A 25,440-nucleotide genomic window follows, 5' to 3' on the forward strand; every position below is an offset into this window, starting at 1 on the left:
CTGCATTCCACACCATCTAGACCAGGCATGGGCAAACTTGGCCCTCCAGCTGTTAAGGAACTACAAGTCCCACAATGCATTGCAGGAGTCTGACAGCCACAGTCATGACTCATAAAGGCAAATGCATTGTGGGACTTGTAGTTCCATAACAGCTGGAGGGACGAGTTTGCCCATGACTGATCTAGACTCTAGAGCTAATATATATATATATATTTTTTCCCTCAAGCTAACCAGCTCAGATTCCCATTAACAGTTGATTTACACATTCATTTTACCTTCATGTTTGTATACTTTTTAACTTTTATGCAGAAGTGGTTCAGGAGTAAAATAGTTTCTGAAAGACACTTACCATTAAAGAACTTAATAATATCAGTAAAGTCCATATTATTTTCCAAGATGATGTCACGGTACACTTCTACCAAAGCCAGGGCAATAAAGAGGACAAAGTGGGCTGATGACACCTGCTTGGCAGCCCATATGGTCTCCCATACCGAGAACACATCGTCATACACTAGTTCTGTAAACACATAGACAGACTTATGAGTACAACCACCATCAGCAACAGTCTGTAAACTGCTGTCTGTATCACTGAAATCAGTGTCAGTCTAGGCTGGTGTGAAGCAGAGGAAATCCACCTGCTGGTCAAACAGCAGAAACCATGTGTTATCACTCCCAATAGAAACCTGTAGCCAAGAGATGACCTAAACTGTTCCAGATGTCAGAGGGATCTCGGGGATCTAGTCCATATGTTGTGGCACTGCCGTAAACTACATAGGTACAGCAACTCTGTTTTAAATACTGAAGATAAAGCACTAGCTACACCTATACCAAGAACTCTAAAGGTTTGTATGTTAGGTCTCCTGCTGGGACTAGATGTTGCTGAACAGACTCAGATTATGATAGAACGGTTATTAATTCAGGCTCACAAACTAATTTTGTTGTGTTGGAAAGACCAAGGTCAGCCCACAGGACAGAGATGGTTGGAGCAGGTTAATGTTCATCTTAAATTTAAAAGTTGATTTATGCTCATAATGGGGTGCCGCATAAGTTTGAGAGGATATGGGGCAGCTTGTTAGATGTTCTGTGTCCGGCCAATTTAGATTTGATAAGGGTAGACAGTTTGGCACAGTAAATTAGGATTCATATTAGGATGGGGGTGGATGGGTTAGAAGAGGGGAAGGGGGTCACAGGAGGGTATTTGGGATTTTTGGAGTGTAAATTTGTTGCCATGATGGATTAGTTGTTATTTGTAACTGCCAACATTGTATACAGTAAATCCTAGTTATTCTGTCTATGGTCTCATTATTGCAAAGCAGTATGATGTAAGAGAGACACACTACTGCAGACTTTTTGTTTTATTTTATGTTTAGTTGTATTTTTCTCTTTTATTGTCTATTGTTATTGTATTGACATTTTGTTTAATAAAAGCTGATTTTAAAAAATAAATAAATAAACCTGAAGCAAGACTTCGCTGTGAGCAGCAACACATAATTACTACTGCTTGCCCAGCATTTCCTCAGCTTTACAACAGCCCAGTCCGACACTGACTAAAGTGACACTTCACCTGAATCATAAGGGCAAAAATAAGTGCAAAGTTCTTAAGACTGAGCCTCAAAATCACTTAGTAAAAATATTTTCAACATCATTCACCTCGTTTGAAGTCCAGTAGGAACCACCGGTAACAGAAGTAGAAGTGGGTATAATCACCATTTTGGTGCATGAGTTCAAAAAGCTCAGAATCCAAAATCTAGTTAGGTAAAGGAAAGAATTAAGACAATAGACAGTGTACTAGGTGCACAAATATTGTATCTTGCATGAAGAATATTACAAGGGTAATTAGAAACCTGTGCCAAAAGAATGACTACATTCAGTGTGACCATCAAGGGTGAAATCCAATAGGCTCTAATTATTAGAAAGTGTTTTCATTAAAGAAAAAACTGCTGGACAAATATCGTACCATTCCCTGTCTTCCTGAATGTATACTCTCTGCAGGAACAAGTCAGAGAAATGCCCTCTAGCTTGACCTTTGTTTAGGTGTACTGTATCTTTTACGAATATGATACTGGATAATTTACTACTGAACAAAGCTGATGAAAAAAGGCAAATGGGGAGGACATTCAGAAGTTTTAGAGAGGGCCGAGGACCTTCACAAGGAAAAGTTTTGTCAAGCCTGCTTAAAAGACAACTGAAGAGAGAAGTACAGTAAGTGGAGGCTGCCATATTTATTTACTTTTAAACATTACCAGTTGCCTGGCAGCCCTGCTGGTCTATTTGGCTGCAGTAGCGTCTGAATCACACACCTGAAACAAGCATGCAGCTAATCTTGTCAGATCTGGCAATAATGTCAGAAACATATGATCTTCTGCAAGTTTGTTTAGGGTCTATGGCTAAAAGTATTCGAGGCAGAGCATAAGCAGGATAGCCAGACAACTAAAATTGCTTAAAAGGAAATAAATATGGCAGCCTAGATAAGCCTCTCACTTCAGTTGTCCTTTAAGTCAAATAACAGTGATTTTAGTCCACAAAAATAGTTGTTTATATTTACTTTATGAAAAGGGGGGAATATAGGTGTATCTATGTCATTTCCTTATGTATAGCTCAATTTTCAGTACATTTCATTTATGTGGTTAATCTATGATGTGACAGAATTGTTTTTGATAGTCACTGGAATGTTTAAAGCAAAATAAGTAACATACCTGGATAAGAGATCTCATGTTGGCAAAGTGTGTATCCATGGCACCTCCATGAGGGAAATTCTGGTTCATTCTTTTCATAAGCTCAGTGAAGCAGCTGAAAGCCAGGGCCTCTGTGGGCAAACAAGAAATGGCAGCAGCTATGGTGAACAGCAGCCCAGCACTGCATAACATTTATCCAAGAACATCAATATCATGTACATTGGGGTTAGGACAAATTATTACCAGCCAACTTATGAAGCATTGAACAACAATTACAGAGGAGCTGGCATATGCAGCTCAGAACAAGGACAGTATAATCTCACTACTGGTAAACATTCTTTGATCAGATCAACAACAAAACATTTGTAAAGCAATTTTCTCCCATAGGCCCCAAAGCACATAAGCTTATCTTATGCCGGGTACACACGTTGCAAAATCGTAGGCTGTATCGATCGAAACCTGATCAAACATGTCGGAAATAATCAAATCGTTCCCGATCGATCCCGCGGATCGAGCAGGAAATCGCAACGTGTGTACCCAGCATATGATCAGTACATAGTGATGCATACAGAGGAAAAAGTTTTGTGATCATAAATGCCAGGCTAAACAGGTGGCTTTTCAGTTTTGATTTAAACATTTCCAGGGTTGGAGCTGTCTTGATTAAGTTTGGCAAGGCATTTCACACGGTAAGGACAGCATGACAGAAGCCATAACTTCAAAGATTTCTAGTTGAACGCTGGTGGCAGTTAAGTTATACATTGCACACAGATAGCGGAATACATACATGAACTGCACTGAATGTGAAATGTCTGACCTGACCAACATTGTGTAGCTTTGTTCAGCATTTTAGCCCTGTGATAGAGGTAGCTCAGCAACACAGTTCTCCAGGACACTCGGCTTTGTGTTCTCATCATTTACCTCCCTGCAGCTGAGCAACGCAGTAAAGAAAATGCCATCACCAGCCTGACTGTATGATGCTGGTCAGCAGCTAAATGGTGATTTCATTATTCTGCTCTCCCACCACAGTGGCAATACTGTGCAGTGAAACAGAGTATGATTGGTCCTTAGTTTATTCCTCCCACTCCCAATCTGTGAGTGCAGCTATTTACATTAAATTATTTCAAGAATCAGATATGATCATTTTACTGGTAGAATATAAAAATTAACATAAAGGGGCACTACAGTGAAATTAAGGCTAATAATTTTCCCTAGTAGCATTTTTCTGTTAGGAAGAGCACCACACAACAGATAGTTGTTTACAAAGGTCATTGGGAAGCGTACGTTAAAAAGGGGCGCTGGGAAAAAAGGGCGCGGGGTTTTAAACGATAAGCATGGATAACGTTTAAAAATGTATTGTACTGTATTTCGTTTAAAATTAATGTTTTATAAAGTTATAAATCATTAAATAATGTGCATTAAATCGGCAATTGTAAAAACGTTAATCTTCCGTTTAAATAGTGAAACGTATAATAATGTTTAAAAAAAAATTACTAAGTAACCCTCCCTGTACCTACCCCTAACCCCTAGACCCCCCTGTTGATGCCTAAACCTAAGACCCCCCCTGTTGGTGCCTAAGTAACCCTCCCTGTACCTACCCCTAACCCCTAGACCCCCCTGTTAGTGCCTAAACCTAAGACCCCCCTGTTGGTGCCTAAACCTAAGACCCCCCTGTTGGTGCCTAAACCTAAGACCCCCCTGTTGGTGCCTAAACCTAAGACCCCCCTGTTAGTGCCTAAACCTAAGACCCCCCTGTTGGTGCCTAAACCTAAGACCACCCTGTTGGTGCCTAAACCTAAGACCTTCCTTAGTGCTCACTGCATTGTGTGTAGAATAATGTTTTAAAAACAGTAAGGGATAAAATATATTACAATTGACATTACGTACTGATCGCTTTGTTTTGTGAATAATAATGTTTTACAAACAGTAAGGGATAACATTTAAAATAATGTTTTATTGAAATAAGAAACGTAAATCATCACAAGCAGTTATAAAACATGAAAAATCTTTGGGCGCCGTTGGAAAACGTTATTATTCTCGGGCGGCCTTTTTTCCTGTTCGGCGCCCATTAAACGATAATTATTATAGGAGTGAATGGCGGCGCCCGATTTGTCCACTAGCCTCCTGCGCCCTTTTTTACTGTTACCTATTGGGAATGGGATAATTAATAGCTCAGATCCAGATCCTAACATCATGAAACAAGGCAAGGGAAGCGATGCACTCTGTGTTCAGTTAGGGCCCGTTTCCACTACACACGGATTCTGGATGCAGAAAAATTCAGTCCAATGTAAGCCTACGGGCCTGTTTCCACTAAACGCGATTTTTCTGATGCAGATTTCCCATAGATATTCATTGGAGTCAGTTTTCTGCATCCAGAATTCACAGTCATCATTCATGTTCTCTGAATTTCACTTTACAATGAACCGTTACAAACATCAGGTAAATAGGAAAAATGTCATACCATCATCTAGTATTACCAAGAGTGGAGCGAGTAGATCACACATCCCCTGTACATATCCAACCTCAATGTGCTGCCAGACATAGCTGTGAAAGAGACACAAAAAGATGGCTAATGTCAGATCAACATCTTTCAACTACAACATACACTTCCAGCCACACGGTCAGGCTAGTTCTACACTGGGGAGTTGGGTTGCACATCCTGTAACAACAGAATCACAACAGAGAGGTGACGTCACATTGTGTGCAAACTCTTAGATGAGTAGAGCAGAATGCAACATATTGCATGCAATGCATTACTCCCTAATTTAGGATAGTTTTTCCTCTCACAGATCGCTGACAGTTCTGTGGAGTGAGAAAAGCTCTGGATGCTGACACTTCAGCAAGGAAATAAAATCACAATCAGAACATGCAAGAAGAAGTGGTTGAGCACTGTCTGATCAGAAAATCAGTTTATATTTTAGGGCAAGGAAAGTTGCTAAGGGGTTAAGATAGTGAGTGTATAAGTAAAGCTACAGTATGTACTGCAGCTTAATGTAAACAAGGGGGTCTAGTCCTTGTGCATAACATTCAGTGTCCATGCCCACATTTTTGCTGAATATTCCTTTTTCAATTTGTATTTTAAAATGCACAACACACAGTCAAGGAGCCAATAATAAACCCCACACCACTACTGGTTACACCCGTTTCTCGTATCTCCTTCTAAGAGCAAAACGGGTAATGGAATATATTTGCATTATTTATTAGGGTCTACTTTCATTAAAGAAAACCTGAACTGAAAATTAAAAGTCAAAATAAACACACACAAGTCATACTTACCTCCTGTGTAGTCTACTACTCAATCTCTTTTTCCGCTCCTGCATCCTGTTTGTCCACTGTGATCAAGGAAATTCTCCGTCCTCCATTTTGAAAATGGCCATTACCCCATAACAGCTTTCTGGTCAGCACACTGTTAAACTGTAACATCGCCCACTTGAGCCATAGGGAAACATGGACATTACCTGGCACATCAGTTTTCCTCTCAGCTATAACTGAAAGCAACTGATATGTTTCAGTTCTGATAAAATGTTGTCAGAACTGGAAGGGATCATTATCAGAAGAAAATGGTGATCTTCTGAGAAGATCTGATGGCAAGGTAACTATGTAATGTTCATTTAAAGTTACCTCTTGTGTTTATTTTACTTAGTTCAGGCTCCCTTTAAGGTCCCTGTGAAGAAATGATTGCAAATACAGTGATATCTTAGCAAACGTAGAATGTAAATAAAAGGAAGCAAATAAAATGGCCTTTAATATGAAATCCCCACAAACTTTCTATTTTGCCTTCTCTAGATGCCCCTTTTCACTGTAATCATGTGAAAGTGTAGTTTCACCTCATTTTTCCTTAGCTATATTGGAAACAGAAAAATAAATATTGTAGCGAGGTCTGCGTTCCTTGCATAGCCAGCAGTGAGTCCTGTGTGGAGTCAAAGTACTCTCAAGTATATCCTTTCTTTATTTCATTCTTCAAATTTCATCTCCTTCTGTATGTGAGTGACACAACTAATCTAATTTAATCCAATTAACTAAACAGCATGATGCTTTTATTCCTTCAACTTGAGGCCCAACTCGGAACAGCATAATATCCTTGCCATGGTAACCCTGACCCCCCACACTTCTGTAAATCATTACTGAAATTTCAAAAAAATCCAGTTTGAAAGTATCCATCACATGGCCGCTCACACAAGCAAAACAGACACTGGGCCGGCTTTACGATTGTCATGCTAAGGCTTAGTTCACACTTTGCAATGCAGGTGGCCATTCATTTATATCACAACACACACCACCTGTGTTGCTCCATTCTGCTGTACATTGCATCTGGATGAGACTGAGCTGCACTGGGACAAAAAAGCATTCAGCAGTATGATACGAGCACAGCACATAAGTGGGAACGTGCACTTTATGCACTTCTGTTGTGCATACTGCACACTACCTACTTTGCTGAAATGCGCATAGCAACAAGTATAGTGTGAATAATGCCTTAATGGCGATAACACACAGTCAGGAAAAATACAGATCGCTCATTTATTATAGAAAAAAGGTTGCAAACATGATGTCACTAATGAACGTTATGGTCCAGGCAATGGCTGCATTAATCTCCAGCAAATAACTGGCAATAACTGCTTCTCGACCATGGCAGTTAATATCTACACCCTTATTACGGCTGCTTATCTCTGCCAGGGCGCAAATTTAAACTACTTGCTGCTGCACTCTCCAGCCACTCTCATTGCTCTGGCAGCGCTACAGCCTTCCTGTGACAGCTGACACCAGACAGGAGCAAATGTCATTGCCAATCACAGCCATCATAGGTGCCATTAACGGAACAATTCCATTAATCTGATCAAATTGGCTGGCGGTAAGTCGGCAGTTAATGGGAACGACCGATCGGTTCCAACTGATTATCGTGGGTGATCGAAAAAGGAATTCTGAGCCTGTGAGCATGGGGTTCCGCCTACTGGCGCCCAAAAGGAAGTGGGGTAACTGTCACCATGCATGTGGCAGTAGGCTCAGGGGGTAAATGATGATGGAATCTAGAGGCTCCCTTTAATAACAAATGGACCTCACAATGTCCACCCTCAAGTGGAATGAGTTCAGGGGTATATGACTAACCTAATTACTAAAATTAATCCTATTACAATAATGATTAAAGTGAATGTTTACCAGATTCAAAAAGAAAAAGTCAGATACTCACCTAAGGAGAGGGAAGGCTCGGTCCTAATGAGCCTTCCCCCTCCTCTCCCGGTGCCCGGTCCCGCGCAGGATCCCCCGTGGCAGTATTCGACCAGTTCGGTCAAATACTGCCACTTCCGCATGCCTTCGGGAGCTTTCGAAAGCCTTCGGGAGCACTCGGGCTCCCGATGACACGGCCGCTCCATACTACGCATGCGCGAGCGCCCTCTATGACGCACTCGCGCGTACGTAGTATGCCAGTCTTCGGAAGCCCGAGTGCTTCCGAAGACCTCCGAAGTCCCTGCGGCGGCGGACGCGAACGGGAGAGCCAGCGCAGCACCGAGGGCCCCGGGAGAGGAGAGGGAGGGCTCATTAGGACCGAGCCTTCCCTCTCCTTAGGTGAGTATCTGACTTTTTCTTTTTGAATCCGGTACCCATTGGCTTTAAAAAAAATTAGTCTTGCAAAAAACGACAAGTTTTTTTTTTATTATTATTATTATTTTTTTAAATTGTTACATGATCCCACAAATGTTCCAGATATATGTAGCAAATTTGGGGACAATTACATGTTTGTGAGTTTTGCAATTAAATGAAAGCTGGCGTCATAGATAAACTTTAATGCAAGGATGGCTAGATAATGAGCTAGTAGATAATGGGTACCTGCACATGACATTTCGAAGCTTCTCCAGGTTGCTGGGGGTGAAATACCAATAGTTACGGTCACACCTTTGGACATCTTTTTCAATACGGTGTAAATTGATTGTGTACATGTCCAGAACTTCTTGCTATATGAAAGTATTGGATGTGAGAAAAAAAAACCAAATCAGCAGAAATAATTGAAATAATTAAAAATTGAAATATTTCAATTCACTTAAAGTTGACCTAAACTGTAAATCCTAAAATGAAACAGATCCAGAATGACACTTACTATGGCAACCCCCTACTTCTCATCTGATGCAGCAGTAGCTGATTTCTGTAATCAGGAACATGGACATCTTGCATCTTGGAAGGCCTCATGTTTCACTGGCACCTTGAACACTGGTATTCTACTCCTCTCTCAAACGCTACTGGCTCTTTCAAAGTACCTCTCAGCATTGGGCTTTTGTAAAAATAATTTCTCACCAAGATATGATGCGATCTACCAGCAGCCCTAACAAGTAAAGAAAATTGCCGTGGCAGTTCTTTAGGGGGCAACACAGGTAACCAAAACCTGGATTTTGTGACACAGAAGCTCAGGTTTAAAATATTTATTCATGTGACTCAATAATAACTTGCAGTCTGTGTGACAATGTGTTTTATTTTTATACTTTGAGCCCCTTTAAATTGTAAGTGCCTCTTTTGCATATGCAATAAACTTAGTACAAGATCTACCTAGTGACGTCCCCATTGCCAGTTTTCGCTGATGAGGGTGTAGCTGCTATACTGTTTTTACATTGCATTAAAAGAGGAGGCATACCTTCTGCACATGGAGAACATAGGTTTTTCAGGTGCAGAGAGAGCTTTGGCTTACTGGTAAGAGATCTTTTGGACATATTTTATCATCACAATAAAATGTTTGAATTTGTTATGCTGAAATAGCTCTGCATTCCAAGATACTTACTGAATATGTTACTCCGGTGGAGGAGACCGGGGACACTTCAGAAATTGTTTTGTCTATGACAACCAAAGAATCTTGCTGTGGATACAGACTCTCCATCTCAGGCTCTTCTGACAAGTTGTCCTCACTTCCTACCAGGCTTTCTTTTTCAGCTTCGCTGTCAGGCCATGCTTCCACTACAGAGAGCATTGCTGTATCTTTATCTGGCAAAATGTCTTCCGTGCTTTCTGTAATGGACAGAAAGTCATCTAAGCTCTCGTTGACAGTAGCTTCTGTGTCCAAACTGTCCTGAACAGCAAATTCCTCCTCCACTCTTTTTCCATCAAGCATACTGTCCAAACTTGTCTGCTTCTTTCCACTGGATCCACCAGGTTTCATGTGTAGGTAAAGTGCACTTTTGCTGGTATCTGTTGAGGCATTCTCATCTGTACTGAAACTATGTTCTGAATAACCAGAGGTGATGGAGAAGTTTCTAGAGGATGGGTGGCCTGAATCGGGAGAGCTTGTCCCATTAGCTAGTGTTCCATTAGGTATCTTGGAGGGCTTGCTATCCTCACTTCTAGGGTCTGCTTGATCAGTCTCTTCTGCTGACTCAAACACCTGTGCAGTGAAGATGTTGTCCTGTTTAGATAATGAGTAATAGGAGGCAAAAAGGCATAAATTCCCTAGAATGCAGAATTGAACCATAACAAATATAATCTTTATTTTGTGCCTTAGACTTTAAAGCGGAATATAACCCTGCATTTCAACTTTGCTCTAAAACATTATTTACAGCATATTATATGCAACCAGCATTTTTTTTTTACTAGACCAGCATTGGAAGGGTTAAACACAGAGGTTTAAAGTTCTGTGGAGAGATATGCAGAAGTTCAGATAGATACATTTAACTAAATAGAATGTAACAAGTGAGAAATGTTACACACTCTTTGGCTGTCCTCCAGCTCCCTCTCAGTCAGAGAGAGTGAGTCACATTCCACACTTAAGGCCCATACACAGGTCGGATTTCCGCGAACGACGAGTCGTTTGAACGTCCCGTCGTTCGCCCGCTAAATCGGGCGTGTGTACAGACTATCGTTCGTTTGATAAGAGTGGATTTGAGCGATCCGCCCAGCGGATCGCTCAAACTCACTCTTATCAAACGAACGATAGTCTGTACACACGCCCGATTTAGCGGGGTGAACGACGGGACGTTCAAACGACCCGTCGTTCGCGGAAATCCGACCTGTGTATGGGCCTTTAGATACATTTATGTAAATAAAATGTATCTATGTAAGCTTCGGATGCATCTGCAGTTCTCTCCAGGAACTTTAAAGCTCTGTGTAACCCTTCCAATGCTGGTCTGGTTAAAAAAAAATGCTGGTTGCATACAATATACTGTAAATAATGTTTTAGAGCAAAGTTGAAATGCAGGGTTATATTCCGCTTTAAGGCAGAAACTCTTATTACAAAATACTTAGTAATTTCACACTATAAATGCATTAAGTTATAGGTTCTTACACCCAGTGGTAAATATCTAACTGCACTATAGCTCAAATAAACAGCATCAAAAGCTTTTTTTTCATGATTGGATATGAAACAATAAGCTGCAAACATAAATACTACTTAATCTTTGCTTCTCAAAACAATGTTTTGCATCTTGAACAGGATAAACCGTAAAGAGGAGCTGCAGTGAAAATAACATAATGAGTAAAGATGCTTATTTTTTATGATATTCACTTATAAATCATTTAGTCAGTGTTTGCCCATTGGAAATTTTTCCTCTCCCTGATTTACATTCTGAAATGTATCACTGGTGGTGACAGCTTAAGTTCTGCCAGGTGATCTAAATGGAATGTTAGTTACTGAGAGTTCTATGCACAGAGAGAGATACTGCTTGCTTTGCAGTTGGAAAAAGCAGCTATTTCCCACAATGCAACAAAGATCACAGAAAGCAAATTGTCAGGACCATGGTCATGACATCACACTGTGAGGGGGGGGGGGGGGGGGTAGGTTCACCACAATATTAGCCACACAGACCCCCGGATGATCAATTCGAGAACAGGTAACGATTTGTCATGGTAAAGGGGGTATCGGCTACTGATTGGAATGAGGTTCACTCCTTGGTTAAAGTACCTCTTTAAAGCCCCATATTCACAATACAATTTTTTGTGCAATTCGATTCGATCCATCGAATCCGACATGTCCGATCGGGTTCCGATTCGTTTTGCCATTGCAAAACAATGGTCAATCGAATCGAATCCCTATTGGACATGTCGGATTGAATCAAATCGAATCGATGAATCAAATCGAATCGCACAAAAAATTGTATCGTGTAGATGGGGCTTAATTCTTAGTTATTTCTAGTTATTTCCACTATTTCTACTAGTATACTGTGCATTTTGAAAGCAAATTCACATAATCAAATTGAATGTGATTTGGAAAACTGCATGATGCAGTCCATATTTTTCTGCATTGCAACGCATTTGGAAAAACTCAATCAAAACAACTCCATTTAACTGCATTTGTTTCAGCGTTAATGTGAACATTTTCATTGTGATTTCACACTTAGTGGAAATGGACCCTAAGTCGTGCAATCAGGTTAAAAGCTATGTTTACTGATATGGATTAAAGTGAAACTGAAGCAAAAACAAAAATGATATAATAAAGTATATGTGTAGTACGGATAATTCATAGAACATTAGTAGCAAAGAAAAGAGTCTCATATTTTTATTTTCAGCTGTACAGTTTTTTCTTATAACATTGCATCATTCTCTAATATTTGCAGTTTACAAACTACACTCTGTATTTTAAACTATGAAACAGAGTAGAGCTAATGACCCTTGAACTTTCCTGCAGTAAAACCTTAAACAGACAAGAAACAGTGAGAGACAAGTTAAGATAAGTGCTTCAGAAAACAGCACTGTAGCTGACTAAGCGTGGTCGGTAGAGGTCAGAGAAGATCTTTTACTGTACATAGATAACAGCAGAAGTTTCTTAGCTCTTCCTGTACCGGAAACAATATGAGACTCATATCTTTGCTACTAATGATCTATGTTTTAGCTGTACTACACATACAAATCATTATCTTATAAGTTTATTTTTACTTCAGATTTCCTTTAAAGCGATATATGTGGCACAGAAACATAGACCACAGGCAGGCAACTAAAGCAGAAGCCTTCTCTGGACATTGAAGAATGGAGCTTGGCTTGCAGGGATGTTGCATCTTTGCCAGAGGACAACTGATTTGCCATCGACCCTCTGTCTGTCCTGTAGTTTTGACTCTATAGATTTACATATTTTATCAAAATATCTAGGATTTGTAAATGCATTGTATACCTCTGACAAAAAAAGACTTTGACAACAAAATATGTGCAAGAACAATACAAGGGAGTTTCACGTCTTGGCATTTTCTCTGCATGTTTTTATGTCACAGATGTATTTACCTTGTATGATTATATCCCTATTGGGTTATACAGCAATTAGATAAAATCTCTGCAGAATCAGTTTATTCACTGCATGTGGGCACATAATAAGGCAAGCATAACAGGTGGTTTATGCATTCCAGATTGAAACAAGCACCATATGGCCACATTAATGGCTAGAATCATCGATTGGTATCTTCATGAGAATATAAAGGGGGTTCTTAGGAGAAAGAACTATCAAGTACAGAAATGAAATGAACTCCATGGATGCATCTGAATATCTATGAGTAAAACCAGCTCTTGAGGGACTTATAAGATTACTTAACCACCCTGGCGTTCTGATTAAATCGCCAGGGTGGCTGCGGGAGGGTTTTTTTTAAATAAAAAAAAAACTATTTCATGCAGCCAACTGAAAGTTGGCTGCATGAAAGCCCACTAGAGGGCGCTCCGGAGGCGATCTTCCGATCGCCTCCGGCGCCCAGAATAAACAAGGAAGGCCGCAATGAGCGGCCTTCCTTGTTTTGCTTATATCGTCGCCATAGCGACGAGCGGAGTGACGTCATCGACGTCAGCCGACGTCCTGACGTCAGCCGCCTCCGATCCAGCCCTTAGCGCTGGCCGGAACTTTTTGTTCCGGCTACGCTGGGCTCAGGCGGCTGGGGGGACCCTCTTTCGCCGCTGCTCGCGGCGGATCGCCGCAGAGCGGCGGCGATCAGGCAGCACACGCGGCTGGCAAAGTGCCGGCTGCGTGTGCTGCTTTTTATTTGATGTAAATCGGCCCAGCAGGGCCTGAGCGGCAGCCTCCGGCGGTGTTGGACGAGCTGAGCTCGTCCAGACCGCTCAGGTGGTTAAAATGAGTTTTTTTCATCCCTAATAGGCCTCTAATGACCTTGAAAGCTAATCATTGTACACTCCTAGCTTAGATAGAGGGTCTTTAAAGATTGAGGACCACCGAAATGTCTTTTGTGGAGTGACTTTTGCAGTGATTGTAACATAGAGATATTAGTACACTTAACTAGGGCAAGAAATTCAGAAGATTCAACTGTGACCAGATTGTCTCATTTTTAAGGAGAGCAGACAATCTTGAAAGTGACTGGAATGGGATAGATTTGCATCTTAAAGGGAATCTTAACGCTAAAAAAAAAAAACGAGTTACGCTTACCTGGGGCATCTACCAGCCCCCTGCAGCCATCTTGTGCCCTCGCAGTCACTCATGGTTCTTCCGGTCCCCCGCTGCCAGCTAGTTTCATTTTTGCCGACTAGGAGTTGGCCGGCCGCCATGCGTACATTTTTACGCATTCCCGCTGGTGCAGGAAGCTATCGGGAACATTAACAAGTACGTTTTTACACGTTACAGGTGCAATGCGTAAATGTTTACGCATTGTACCTGTAACGCATAAAAACGTACTTGTTAATGTCCGCAAAAATTATGCTGTCAATTTTAACCATTTCAGCCTGCGGGGATTTTTCACCTTATGCATCAGAGCAATTTTCTGCTCCCATTCATTCGCTAATAACTTTATCATTACTTAACACAATTTATTGATCTATAGCTTGTTTTTTCTGCCACTAATTAAGCTTTCTTTGGGTGGTACATTTGCTAAGAATTATGTTTTTATAAATGCATTTTAACAGGATTATAGTCCATTATAGCTTTAAAATAATCCAAGCTACCATAATTAAAACCTATGTATTTTATTTGCCCGTTTGTCTTGGTTATGACACCATTTAAATTTTGTCCCTATCACAATGTATGGTGCCAATATTTTATTTGGAAATAAAGGTGCATTTTTTCCGTTTTGCATCCATCACTATTTACAAGCTTATAATTTAAAAAAATGATCTTAGTATACCCCCTTCAAATGCATATTTAAAAAGTTCAGACCCTTAGGTAACTATTTATGTTTTTGTTTTTTAATTGTAATTGTTTTTTTTTTTCCATAAAAAATTGTATTTGGGTAATATTTTGGTGTGGGAAATAAACAGTTAATTTTTAATGTTATTATATGTGTAAATTGTAATGTAAAAAATATGTAGATGTAGTTTTACTATTTGGCCACAAGATAGCCACCTTCAGTTTATTTTTTTCTCTTTGTGCTTCTCGCTAACTGTGAGGACAAGACGGATGGGGAAACTTTATTGTGCAGAAAGACTGAAGCCTCCAGTAAGAGCGCTTCGGTTTTTCTGCTGGGGACACGGATCAGTGATCGGGAACCATTTTCCCGTTCACTGATCCCAGGGCTACCGGGGGACAACACAGGGGCACGGGGGCAAGCCTGCGATCACGCACGGGGGCGCGCCGAAGCGCGGCACCGCAGCAGAGCATAAATGGTTAAACAACTAATGCTGCGGATAAGGGAACAGCATAATCTTTTGCTATAGTGCCCCTTTAAACAGTGTCAACATCCTTAGTGGTATTTTACAATGACAGTCATACAAACTATGTCTACATACATATACTGCACTTGTTACACACAAGGGTAATACAGAAAATACACAGTCATACAGCACATCCACTACTCAGGTGCCATTGAGCTCACACCTGCACAGTAGTACACAACCACTTGTTCAAGAAGAAAATAGCTGTGCACAAGCACCTCTATGCTACTATGCAGGAGTGTGGTGTGCTTTGTGCCTGTGCAGTGCGATCAAGCTTGCACGTGGAGGGGAGCACAGCCACGAGCAACCTTTGACTTCAATGTTGAAGATTGTTAAGTGAGTCACGATGCAGCGCAGGAGGGATGTAGGGAGACCGGGGAAGCCTCTGGAACATCCCCCTTGTGAGGTATCTATTTTGTTTTAAGGTTACAGGTGTACTTTAAACAAGAAATGACCCTTAGATATGTCCTAATATATTAAGGATAATGAATGTGTCTACCCCAAATTCCTGGCCTGTACACTGATCATACAGAGTGGAGCTGTGCAGTCCTATTAAACATTGTGCGGAAATGATTTAAAATTCTTTCAGGGTTATTGCGGAAATAGTTCATAAAATATCCAAAGCATGAATGAAATATGTACTGACACGTGACCAGTGCAAGAATGCTTACCTGTGTACTTGTACTGGAGTCACTCTGTAGGCGTGCATGATCTTGTCTGCCTGAACTACAACTCTGGGAAGACTGTAAAACAAGTCAAACAACATTTCACATTCAATGACAGGGCATAACTACGGCACACCAAGACAAGTAAGATGTAATCGCAATAAAAAGTCATGTAAATGTAGTAAACATTTTCAGCTTGTGCCTCAACAAGATGGTATCAAATCTCTTTAGAAATGAGCAGATTGTTCACAGTGGTGTTACAACTGTTCTGACCTCATTGCTGACTGTGGAGTCTCTGTGCATCATCCTTTGGATTTGAATGTCTAGGCTGGCTCCAGATGAACACTTTAGCAGGGCAGCTGCATGGGACTCCTTTTCCCTTTGACGAACAATAGCTTCACAGCCAAGCCACTCAGCCATGGTCTGCTCATAGCAGGCACGGATTTGTTCATCCACCTGTCAATAAAAGAGAGGAAATCATGTCTGCTAATGCTTAACGAGTATTCTACTAAACTCAATGTACTACAAGGGATGTGGAATCCGCCAGTGTAGGAGGTATTTAAACAGAAACAGAATGCTGTGATTCACAAGTGAAATATAAGGTGTCTAGTACTATACAGATTCACTAGCCCTAGATTACTTGAATTGTATTTCTACTACCTAACCAATTCACTCCACAGACTGTTTAACCCCCTTCCCCCACCCCAACAACAATTTTCACCTTTCAGCACTGCCTCCCATTCGTTTGGCAATAACTTCATCACTTCTTATCACACCTAAATTATCTATATTTTTTTGCCACAAATTAGGCCTTTTATGGGTGATATTAGTTTTCAGAAATTACTTTATTTTCTATGCATTTTAAAGGGGAAAACAAGAAAAAAATGAAAAATACTCTATTCCTCAAATTCCATCCCCTATAGTTTTGGAAATACTGGTGGAACACTCCTTAATTCTCTCAGGTTGATGTGCCTCAGTCGGTCCAGCAGCACTCCAGATCAGTATCAGTATCGACTGTGTAGGTAAGGACCGGCACTGCAATGTTTTGGAGTAAGAGACCTCCTTTTTCAAGCCGTGCTGCACCTACAATAAACATTTTCTGCATATCAGCTTATGTACTGCTAGACAAATCGGAGCTAGCCAACCACAATTGTCAGGCACAGCCAGACCTGATGGAAGACTGCGTGGCTAGTTCAGGATTGGAAGAGGAATACACACATGGACTTCTTCCTCTGTCCCCTCATCACAGTCCCATGACGTGAGTGACGTGTGAAGCTCTCTAGGCTGCTTGGCAGCTGCACCGCCCACCACATCTTGCCTGAGTGAACCTGATGGGGAACTGCAGCTGCAAGGCGGTGGTGGGAGCGGTGAGCACTCACCCCTCACGCGTCTCGCAGCCTAGAAACCAACACACACTTTATTCTGTTTGATTTGAACAGAGTTCAAGCACACAGGAAGTGTTTGTGTTTACATTTGAATGAACGATCAATGATTTCTCTCTGAAGCCATGATTATTCATTCTCAAGCACTTTGATTGGGTTAGGAAATACTTTATTGTTTACAAATCACAGATGAGTAAGTCCGGGGGGGGGGTGCACAGAAGGAAAGTGCACTCATGACAGTGGGAGATGCATTAAAATATCCTGTTTGCAGTTATCAGGGTCAAACAGAATGTTTTGATGCCTTCATTTTGCAGCAAGTGGTTAAAGGAAAATTGCACATATTCCCGAGAGAAGCTCTGTTATAAAGTGATTTACTGTGGGGAGGAATTTTTGGCTTACATGAGGCTGGATACTTGCAAATACCTTCTATTTTAATAGGGAGCCCTTTAAAGCTCTATAAACATCCTGGAGTTTTTGGTTTTCCATGATGTAATTAGGTATTTTGTAACACCTCTTCCACAAAGCCATGTCAATCCATACCCTGAAATGTTGAAGCCCGAAACAGACAGAGAAATCTGTCTGTAACTTAGTCTGTCTGTACCTTATATGGCTCTGTAAGATCAACAGACATGCTGAAAACCAATAGTTCTGGATGTATGGCTGGCTTTTTAGGGACATAAAGGAATGATTTTCAGATTCATTCACTGCCTTCTTGCTCTGGGGACGCTGAATACTTGCAAACACTTTCTGTTTTGGCAAGTATTTTAACAAACACAGTATGTCCTAGAGAGGTCATTACAGTGGCAGGATGCAGCAAGAATGGACACCAGTCGACATGTTAGCAAGTGAGAAGGAAAAAAAGATCAAAAAAGAGAAAAGACTTACAGAATATTTAAAGGAGAAGAATAAAATTACCAAAAAACTTGACAAAAAAATGAAAAGACACTAAACAGAAGTATAAAGACATGTATACAGATGAAAACGGGAGAAAATGTATTTGAGTGAGCTTTTTTTTAAAATGGTGTTTATTTAATTAAAATGTTTGTAAGGTATGGGTGTCTGTAATTGTAAAATCTATGGTAACTAGCAGTGGCATAGCTAAGGAGCGGTGGGCCCCGATGCAAGTTTTACAACGGGGCCCCCAAGCACTTTATACATAACAATTGATATGGCGCACCAAAACCTGCTTATGGCAGCTACAGTGTCAGAGGTGCAAGAAGGGGGTGGGGAACAGTTTGTTAATGATTACCACTATTCAAAGTATCTATAGAAGTAATTATTATGAGCACAGGACCAATAGAGAGCTAATACTGTAGTTGAGGAAGGGCCCTTTGGGGCTTCTCTGGCCCAAGGGCCCCGATGCGGTCGCAATCTCTGCAACCCCTATTGCTACACCCCTGGTAACTAGGTAAGGAGTCATAAATACTGAGGAGAGGAGTAGATTACTATGGGACACCTTATTAATGGGCGTTTCCCATTCCCATATTATCCTGGCTACTAGTAGTGGGGAAGAAACCATAACATTAGACTTTGATTTGCCTTGTTGCCCATCTTTTGCACCTTTTGAAGAGTACCGCTTAATGTCATAGGCCATGTGGGCTGGTATTGTTGAGAGGGCAGCAGTCTTTATGAGGGACAAACGGCGGATAATACTAATTAAAATGTTTTAAAAACACCCCTACATGGATTAAATACATACCCGTAATAGCCTTGTCAGCTCGACAGAAAGCAAGCACTGATGACCATCACAGATAGTGGTGGAATTAGCACATGTACAGTGTATGGAAATATTTTGGCTAGTGTGAGCAGTTATTGGCAATCACGTGTTTACTTATGTTTGGTAAATGAACCTCTCAGTTCACTTTGGATAACATAAGCCTTTCATTTTAAATATTGCTTTACCATCGTAACATTTTTCATTAGAATGGCAATTTACAAGACAGTATTAAAAGAAAAGAAAATCACACACATAAAACATGCTATTATGAAACATGCCGATCTTTCTGTTCAGTCAATCTGACCATAATTTCCTCTCTACCGTTAGGCAAAACCATGTAATCTCATGCTCATGCTGCTTGCTGGCAGTCACTTCACTTCCAACACACTGATTTCACACCCATGTAGCTCAGCTTTTCTCTAAGCCAGCAGAGCACAAATTAGGTCCAACAGCCTAACACAGTTTGACTATTACTCCAATTAACAGAGCAGAAAAAGCATGATTCAATTAATGCAGTGATTTCATGTACCAACTAATGGTTGCCTATGTGCTGATTCAAAGAACTGGACCAGCTTACCACAGATATACACGGATAAGCCAGAACATTAAAACCACTTGTTCAGTGTATGAAGAGGGCCAAAAACATCAGCAAGGCTAATATTAACCCTAGACATTCTTTGTTTGAGCTCCTACCATCAGGTAGACGTTTTAGATCCATCGACATACATACAAACAGACTGAAAAGTAGCTTTTTTTCCCATAATAAACTTTTTAAACTTTGAGAGAATTGTATTATTCCTACTACATAACAGGTGCTAAAGAACAGTGCCTGTCAGCGCGTGCAATGCCCAAGGTCGCGAGTGCCCATCTAAGGCCGCTGCCCCATGCAAACGCACACCCACGGCCCTGTGCTACAAATGCACAGACCACCCTTCCTGACACGAATGCAAGGACGGGGCTTTTATTTTATAGGATAATTACTCAAAATGTGCAATAAGTCATTCATTAATGAGTGCAATAATAATAATTATGACATTAACCACATAACACTGTGTACAGCATTTTTGAATATTTTAAATATTTGGCATACTTGTATAACTACTCTATTTCTAACTTTTCTGCTGTTACTAAGTTCCTTATATGCACACTAAACTTTCCAATGCCTAAAACTAACCTCCCCCTTCTCCTGTTCCTAACACTAACCTTCCCTTTCCCCCAATCATGGGGCCCCGCTAACGGAACAGTACCCTTAGCGGGCCCACATAAGCCATGCACACTTTAAAGTAAGCAGTGCAACTGTAATAAAAAATATGTCAATGGACCTCCGTCTGCTCCCTCTCCCTTGTGCGTATGTGGTCCACCATCTTGACTGTCCCTGCCACAGCTGCTGCAGATTGAAGTGACAACAGTAATGGCCTGGCCAGGTGATGTAATCACATCTATACATGGCTTTTTCTGCTGAGCCTGAGTGACTCCATGCTACTGCGCAGGTGCAAAGTGACCGGTGCCTGCGCTGTGTGGCCTCACTTCTTTACGGATGGGAGCAGGTTGTGAACCTCTGAGGGACAGGAGGAGGATGTGGGAAGCCTCTGAAGGATCCATTAAGGTATCTCTGGATTACACAGGTTTGCTTTAAGTCATAAGAAAGACACCAACCTCTCTTCTCTCTCCTTCTGTCATTCCAAATCGATAATGTCCAAGAAGGAAAGGCCAAACTTCCTTCCTGATCTCATGCTCAATTCCTCCATAGTAAATAAGCCGCAATAATTCTTGCTCTTCATAGCTCTGATAAAAATTAAAGAGAAATATGGCACTCTGAAAGAATGTTATAATGGGCTACGAAAGTATAATATCCTTACAGAAAAATAAAATGTTTAATCATTTGTATTTCCATTATAAAATACAATAGCATAAAAACTGAAACTTAAAATATTTGAATATTTACAATTCAGCTGAACAATAAATTTCAATGCTAACTTTCTGTGAGCACACAATTATACTGAACTGAAACAAGTGTAAATTGGGGAAATATTTGATGTACTTACTGTGCTGTCTTCTAAGTACTTTCGCCAAAAATCTACAGTCAGACCTCCATTAGCATCAGCTGGCACATCGGGATACACGATTTTATGATTTACCAGTGCTGATAGGTGCGTTCTTACAGTAGAGAGGTGTCTGCAGTAGGCAAGCCCTATAATAAGAATAACAATTATAATAACAACAACAACAACAACAACAACCAAGTGCTGTAACAGAAGATACATTACAAACGGGCTTATACAAGACTTTTATTACTGTTTCTTAAAAAAAATCCACTTTAGTTTATAGTTGTAGAGAAGTGCTGAATGAGACTTTTCACACTTTTCTATCTTAGGCCTGGTGCACTCCAGAGGAGTTTTTCTGAGCGTTTTGAGTTTTTGAAACCTCCTGCTAATGTTATCCTATGTGTCTGTGCACACTGGAGTGATGAAGTTTTGTAAAAAAACTCCCATAGCATTACACTGGGAAGAGCTTTTGAAACCTCTGGCGTTTGGGGAGCTTTTCTGGTGTGTCTCAGCCCTTACAATGGATGAGTGAAAACTTTCTAAAACTGGTCCCTGCTACAAACAATGCATTTCTACTTGTTTATGCATACTTTGCTCAGCTACATGTAAGCAAGTGCTAGAGTTCTACTTTAACCTACACACTTTTGTCAGAATATTAATCACAAGAAATGCAAGTTTCTAAACTCCCCTTGTATATTAGTGTAAAAAGAGAACCCGCCAAATTTAGACAGTTGTAGTTGAAATGTCAAGTTTTTGTGTTGAAACTAACTTACCGTATATACTCGCAAGCAAGCCGAATTTTTGACCCCCCAAAAGTGGGCCAAAAGTTGGGGGGTCGGCTTGCTTGCGAGTCATGTGTGGGTGGGTGGGTGGATAGGTGCTGTCCCTCCCCGCTCCCCCCGCGGCCACCGCTGCTATTACCTTAGGCGGCGCCGCTGCCTCTATCCCCGTCCTCCTCCGGTAACTCATTCACAGCAGCGCGCCCCCCGCTGCTGTGATGACGCAGGAAACCATAGAGAGCGGTTCCCATAGTAACGGCATCACGCTACAGGAAGCCGCTCTCTATGGTTTCCTCGTCATCACAGCAGCGAGAGGCGCGCTGCTGTGAATGAGTTACTACCGGAGGAGGACGGGGATAGAGGAAGCGGCGCCGCCTGAGGTAATAGCAGCAGCGGCGGCCGCAGGGGGAGCGGGGAGGGACAGCACCTACCCACCCATACTGGGGCATTATGCTAGCTATATGGGGCACTATACTAGCTATAATGGGGCACTATACTAGCTATACTGGGGGCACTATACTAGCTATACTGGGGGCACTATACTAGCTATACTGGGGGCACTATACTAGCTATACTGGGGGCACTATACTAGCTATACTGGGGGCACTATACTAGCTATAATGGGGCACTATACTAGCTATAATGGGGCACTATACTAGCTATACTGGGGGCACTATACTAGCTATACTGGGGGCACTATACTAGCTATACTGGGGGCACTATACTAGCTATACTGGGGGCACTATACTAGCTATACTGGGGGCACTATACTAGCTATACTGGGGGCACTATACTAGCTATACTGGGGGCACTATACTAACTATACTGAGCACTATACTAGCTAAACTGGGGCACTTCACTAGCTATACTGAGCACTATACTAGCTATACTGAGCACTATACTAGCTATACTGAGCACTATACTAGCTATACTGGGGCATTTTACTAGCTATACTGAGTACTACCTACCTATACTGAGCACTATACTAGCTAAACTGGGGCACTTCACTAGCTATAATGAGCACTATACTAGCTATACTGAGCACTATACTAGCTATAATGAGCACTATACTAGCTATACTGGGGCATTTTACTTGCTATACTGAGCACTACCTACCTATACTGGGCACTATACTAGCTATACTGGGACATACTGGGGGGATCACGCGGCCAGCGTTTCCTACCCCGGCTTACATGAGGGTCAATCATTTTTTACTGTTTTTTGGGGTAAAAGTGGGGGGGTCGGCTTACATGCGGGTCGGCTTGCTTGCGAGTATATACGGTATATATGTTACGGCCAGAACCCATAGTGTGGCCACTTCGCGTTCTAGCCAGCCACATCGGGTTCTGGCCGGCCAATGTGCGAAGTGGCCGCAGCGCAGCGGCCAATGTTAGAAATGTTATGTTTACGCTGTCTCGTTGCGGCCAAATTTATGACAACCTTGCTTAATTGAATTAAATATAGCCGGCGGCAATGTAATAGATGAAGCCGCCGGCTTTCGCACTGCCTCTCTTCTCCCCCCGCCTCTCTCCTCTCCCCGCCTCCCATACAATAAGTAGCAGCCGGCGGGGACATGCAGCCGGAGAGTCGTTCGTCACGGCAGGGGCAGCAGAGTGGGGAGGCTTCTGCCAGCACCCGCTCTGCAGGAACGGCAGGATTCCCCTGTCGCGCCGAACGACTCTCATGTCCCCGCCGGCTGCTACTTATTGTATGGGAGCCGGGGAGAGGAGAGTGGCAGTGCGAAAGCCGGCGGCTTCATCTATTACATTGCCGCCGGCTATATTTAATTTAATTAAGCAAGTTGTCATAAATTTGGCCGCAGCGAGACGGCATAAACATAACATTTCTAACATTGGCCGCTGCGCTGCGGCCACTTCGCACATTGGCCGGCCAGAACCCGAAGTGGCTGGCCAGAACATGAAGTGGCCACACTTCGGGTTGTGGCCGTAACATATATAAAGATCTAATGGTTAACCCATTTTAGTCTTTGGCACTAGTGCTGAATATCCTCTGCAGAGAATCCTGCTTTTCAGAGACAACGTTACCATCACGCCCTTTTCCCACAAAAAAAATGTTAATCGTTTATTTTATACAAAATAGTGCATAGAAATGAATACAGAAAAATGTCAAAAATTATCAAGCAATAAAATGAGATTTGATGTAGTAAAATATTGTGAATTAAAGAGAGTCTGAAGCGAGAATAGATCTCGCTTCAGACCTCATATATAGCAGGGGCACGTTTAGCACCTGCTAAAACGCCGCTATAGCGTGGCTTACCGGGGGTCCCTGTCCCCCCAAATCCCCTCCGTAATGCGGGGGAGCGCTTCCGCATTGGGGCAGGCCTAACCGCCTGTCAGCGCGTATCTCCGCCTCTCCCCCGCCCCTCTCAGTCTTCCTTCACTGAGAGGGGCGGGGGAGAGGCGGCGATGCGCGTCTGATAGACGCGCTGTGAGGCAGGGCTGCAGCCGTTAGCCCTGCCTCTAGGAAGGGCTAATCTGCGACCAGATTTCCGACCAAGGTTTGCGGGGGGTGGGTTGGGGGGTCAGGGACCCTCGTTTAGCCGCGGGATAGCGGCGTTTTAGCAGGGGCACACGTGCCCCTGCTATATATGAGAGCTGAAGCGAGATTTAGTCTCGCTTCAGTGTCTCTTTAATATAGAAACAAAACTGAAGGGCAGCATGATGGCATAGTGGACAGCACTCTTGCCATGCAGTGCTGGATCCCTTATTCAAATCCCAGCCAGGGCACTATCTGCATGGAGTTTGTTTATTCTCATTGTGTCTGCGTGGGTTTGCTCCGGACACTCCAGTTTCCTTCTACATCCCAAAAACATACAGGTAAGCTAATTGGCTTCTGCCTAAATTGGCCATAGACTTCAATGCATGCACATATGACTATGGTAGGGACTAGATTGTGTGCCCCTCTGAGGGACAGTTAGTGACAAGACTAAGTACTCTGTAAAGCACTGCAGAAGATGTTGGTGTTATATAAACACTAAATAATAATACTACAGTACTCCGCCCATATAAAGATTTTCCTTCCTGTAAGTGTTCTTGATTGTCTTAATTTGAGGTATTGGACTGTTTAAAAGGAGGATCCCTAAAGCGAAAGGAGAGCATTGATGCCTCCCACTGATTCTGAGTAATCGGGAACTTAGGGAGGCATCAGACGGTAAAACCTTTGGATCTGGCCCAGAAAAGAATGGCAAATATTGCACAGATGTGCAATGTTTGCAGAGAATTGTCCCAACAGGCTTAAAGCGAACCTGAAGAGAAAGGATTGTATGTACAGTACGGATAATGAATAGAGCAGTAGTAGCTAAGAAAACAGTCTCTTAAGGTGGCCATTCACTCCGCCGATTTTCGGCCGATCAATGGATTTGTGGCCGATTTTGACCGATTTCGATCGATCTGACATGATGGAAAATCTAGGTCGATCTGAAGAGATTACTTATCAATTTGCATGGGACCTAATGGAAATCTGATGGCAAAAAATGCCATCAGATCGATTTTCAATAGATTTCATACCGAAATCTATTGGAAATCTGTTCCTAGTAAAAAATGTTCCTAAACACATCAGATAGATCAGAACATCTATCTGATGATCTATCTGATGCTAATCTAACGAGTGTATGGCCACC

At 41.9% G+C, this 25,440-nt stretch overlaps 1 protein-coding gene across 3 annotated transcripts in view; it reads right to left on the reverse strand.

Annotated features, from left to right (window-relative positions):
* The window catches only part of SGSM1 (small G protein signaling modulator 1), a 556,432-nt gene that overhangs the window by 375,935 nt on the left and 155,057 nt on the right, over positions 1-25,440 (reverse strand). For 2 of the 3 annotated variants that reach the window (XM_068239081.1, XM_068239072.1), the window contains 5 exons: positions 21,022-21,167; positions 20,633-20,761; positions 16,151-16,333; positions 15,884-15,955; positions 10,012-10,053 (listed from right to left, as the gene is read on the reverse strand). In XM_068239081.1, coding sequence (XP_068095182.1) covers positions 10,012-10,053; positions 15,884-15,955; positions 16,151-16,333; positions 20,633-20,761; positions 21,022-21,167 — 572 coding nt within the window. Of the gene's footprint in view, positions 1-349; positions 518-1,650; positions 1,748-2,696; positions 2,807-5,133; positions 5,217-8,495; positions 8,621-9,435; positions 10,054-15,883; positions 15,956-16,150; positions 16,334-20,632; positions 20,762-21,021; positions 21,168-25,440 lie in introns of all 3 variants that reach the window. The other variant, XM_068239098.1, reaches the window with a different exon arrangement.

Source organism: Hyperolius riggenbachi, chromosome 1 (assembly GCF_040937935.1).
Source record: "Hyperolius riggenbachi isolate aHypRig1 chromosome 1, aHypRig1.pri, whole genome shotgun sequence".
Lineage (NCBI taxonomy): Eukaryota > Metazoa > Chordata > Amphibia > Anura > Hyperoliidae > Hyperolius > Hyperolius riggenbachi.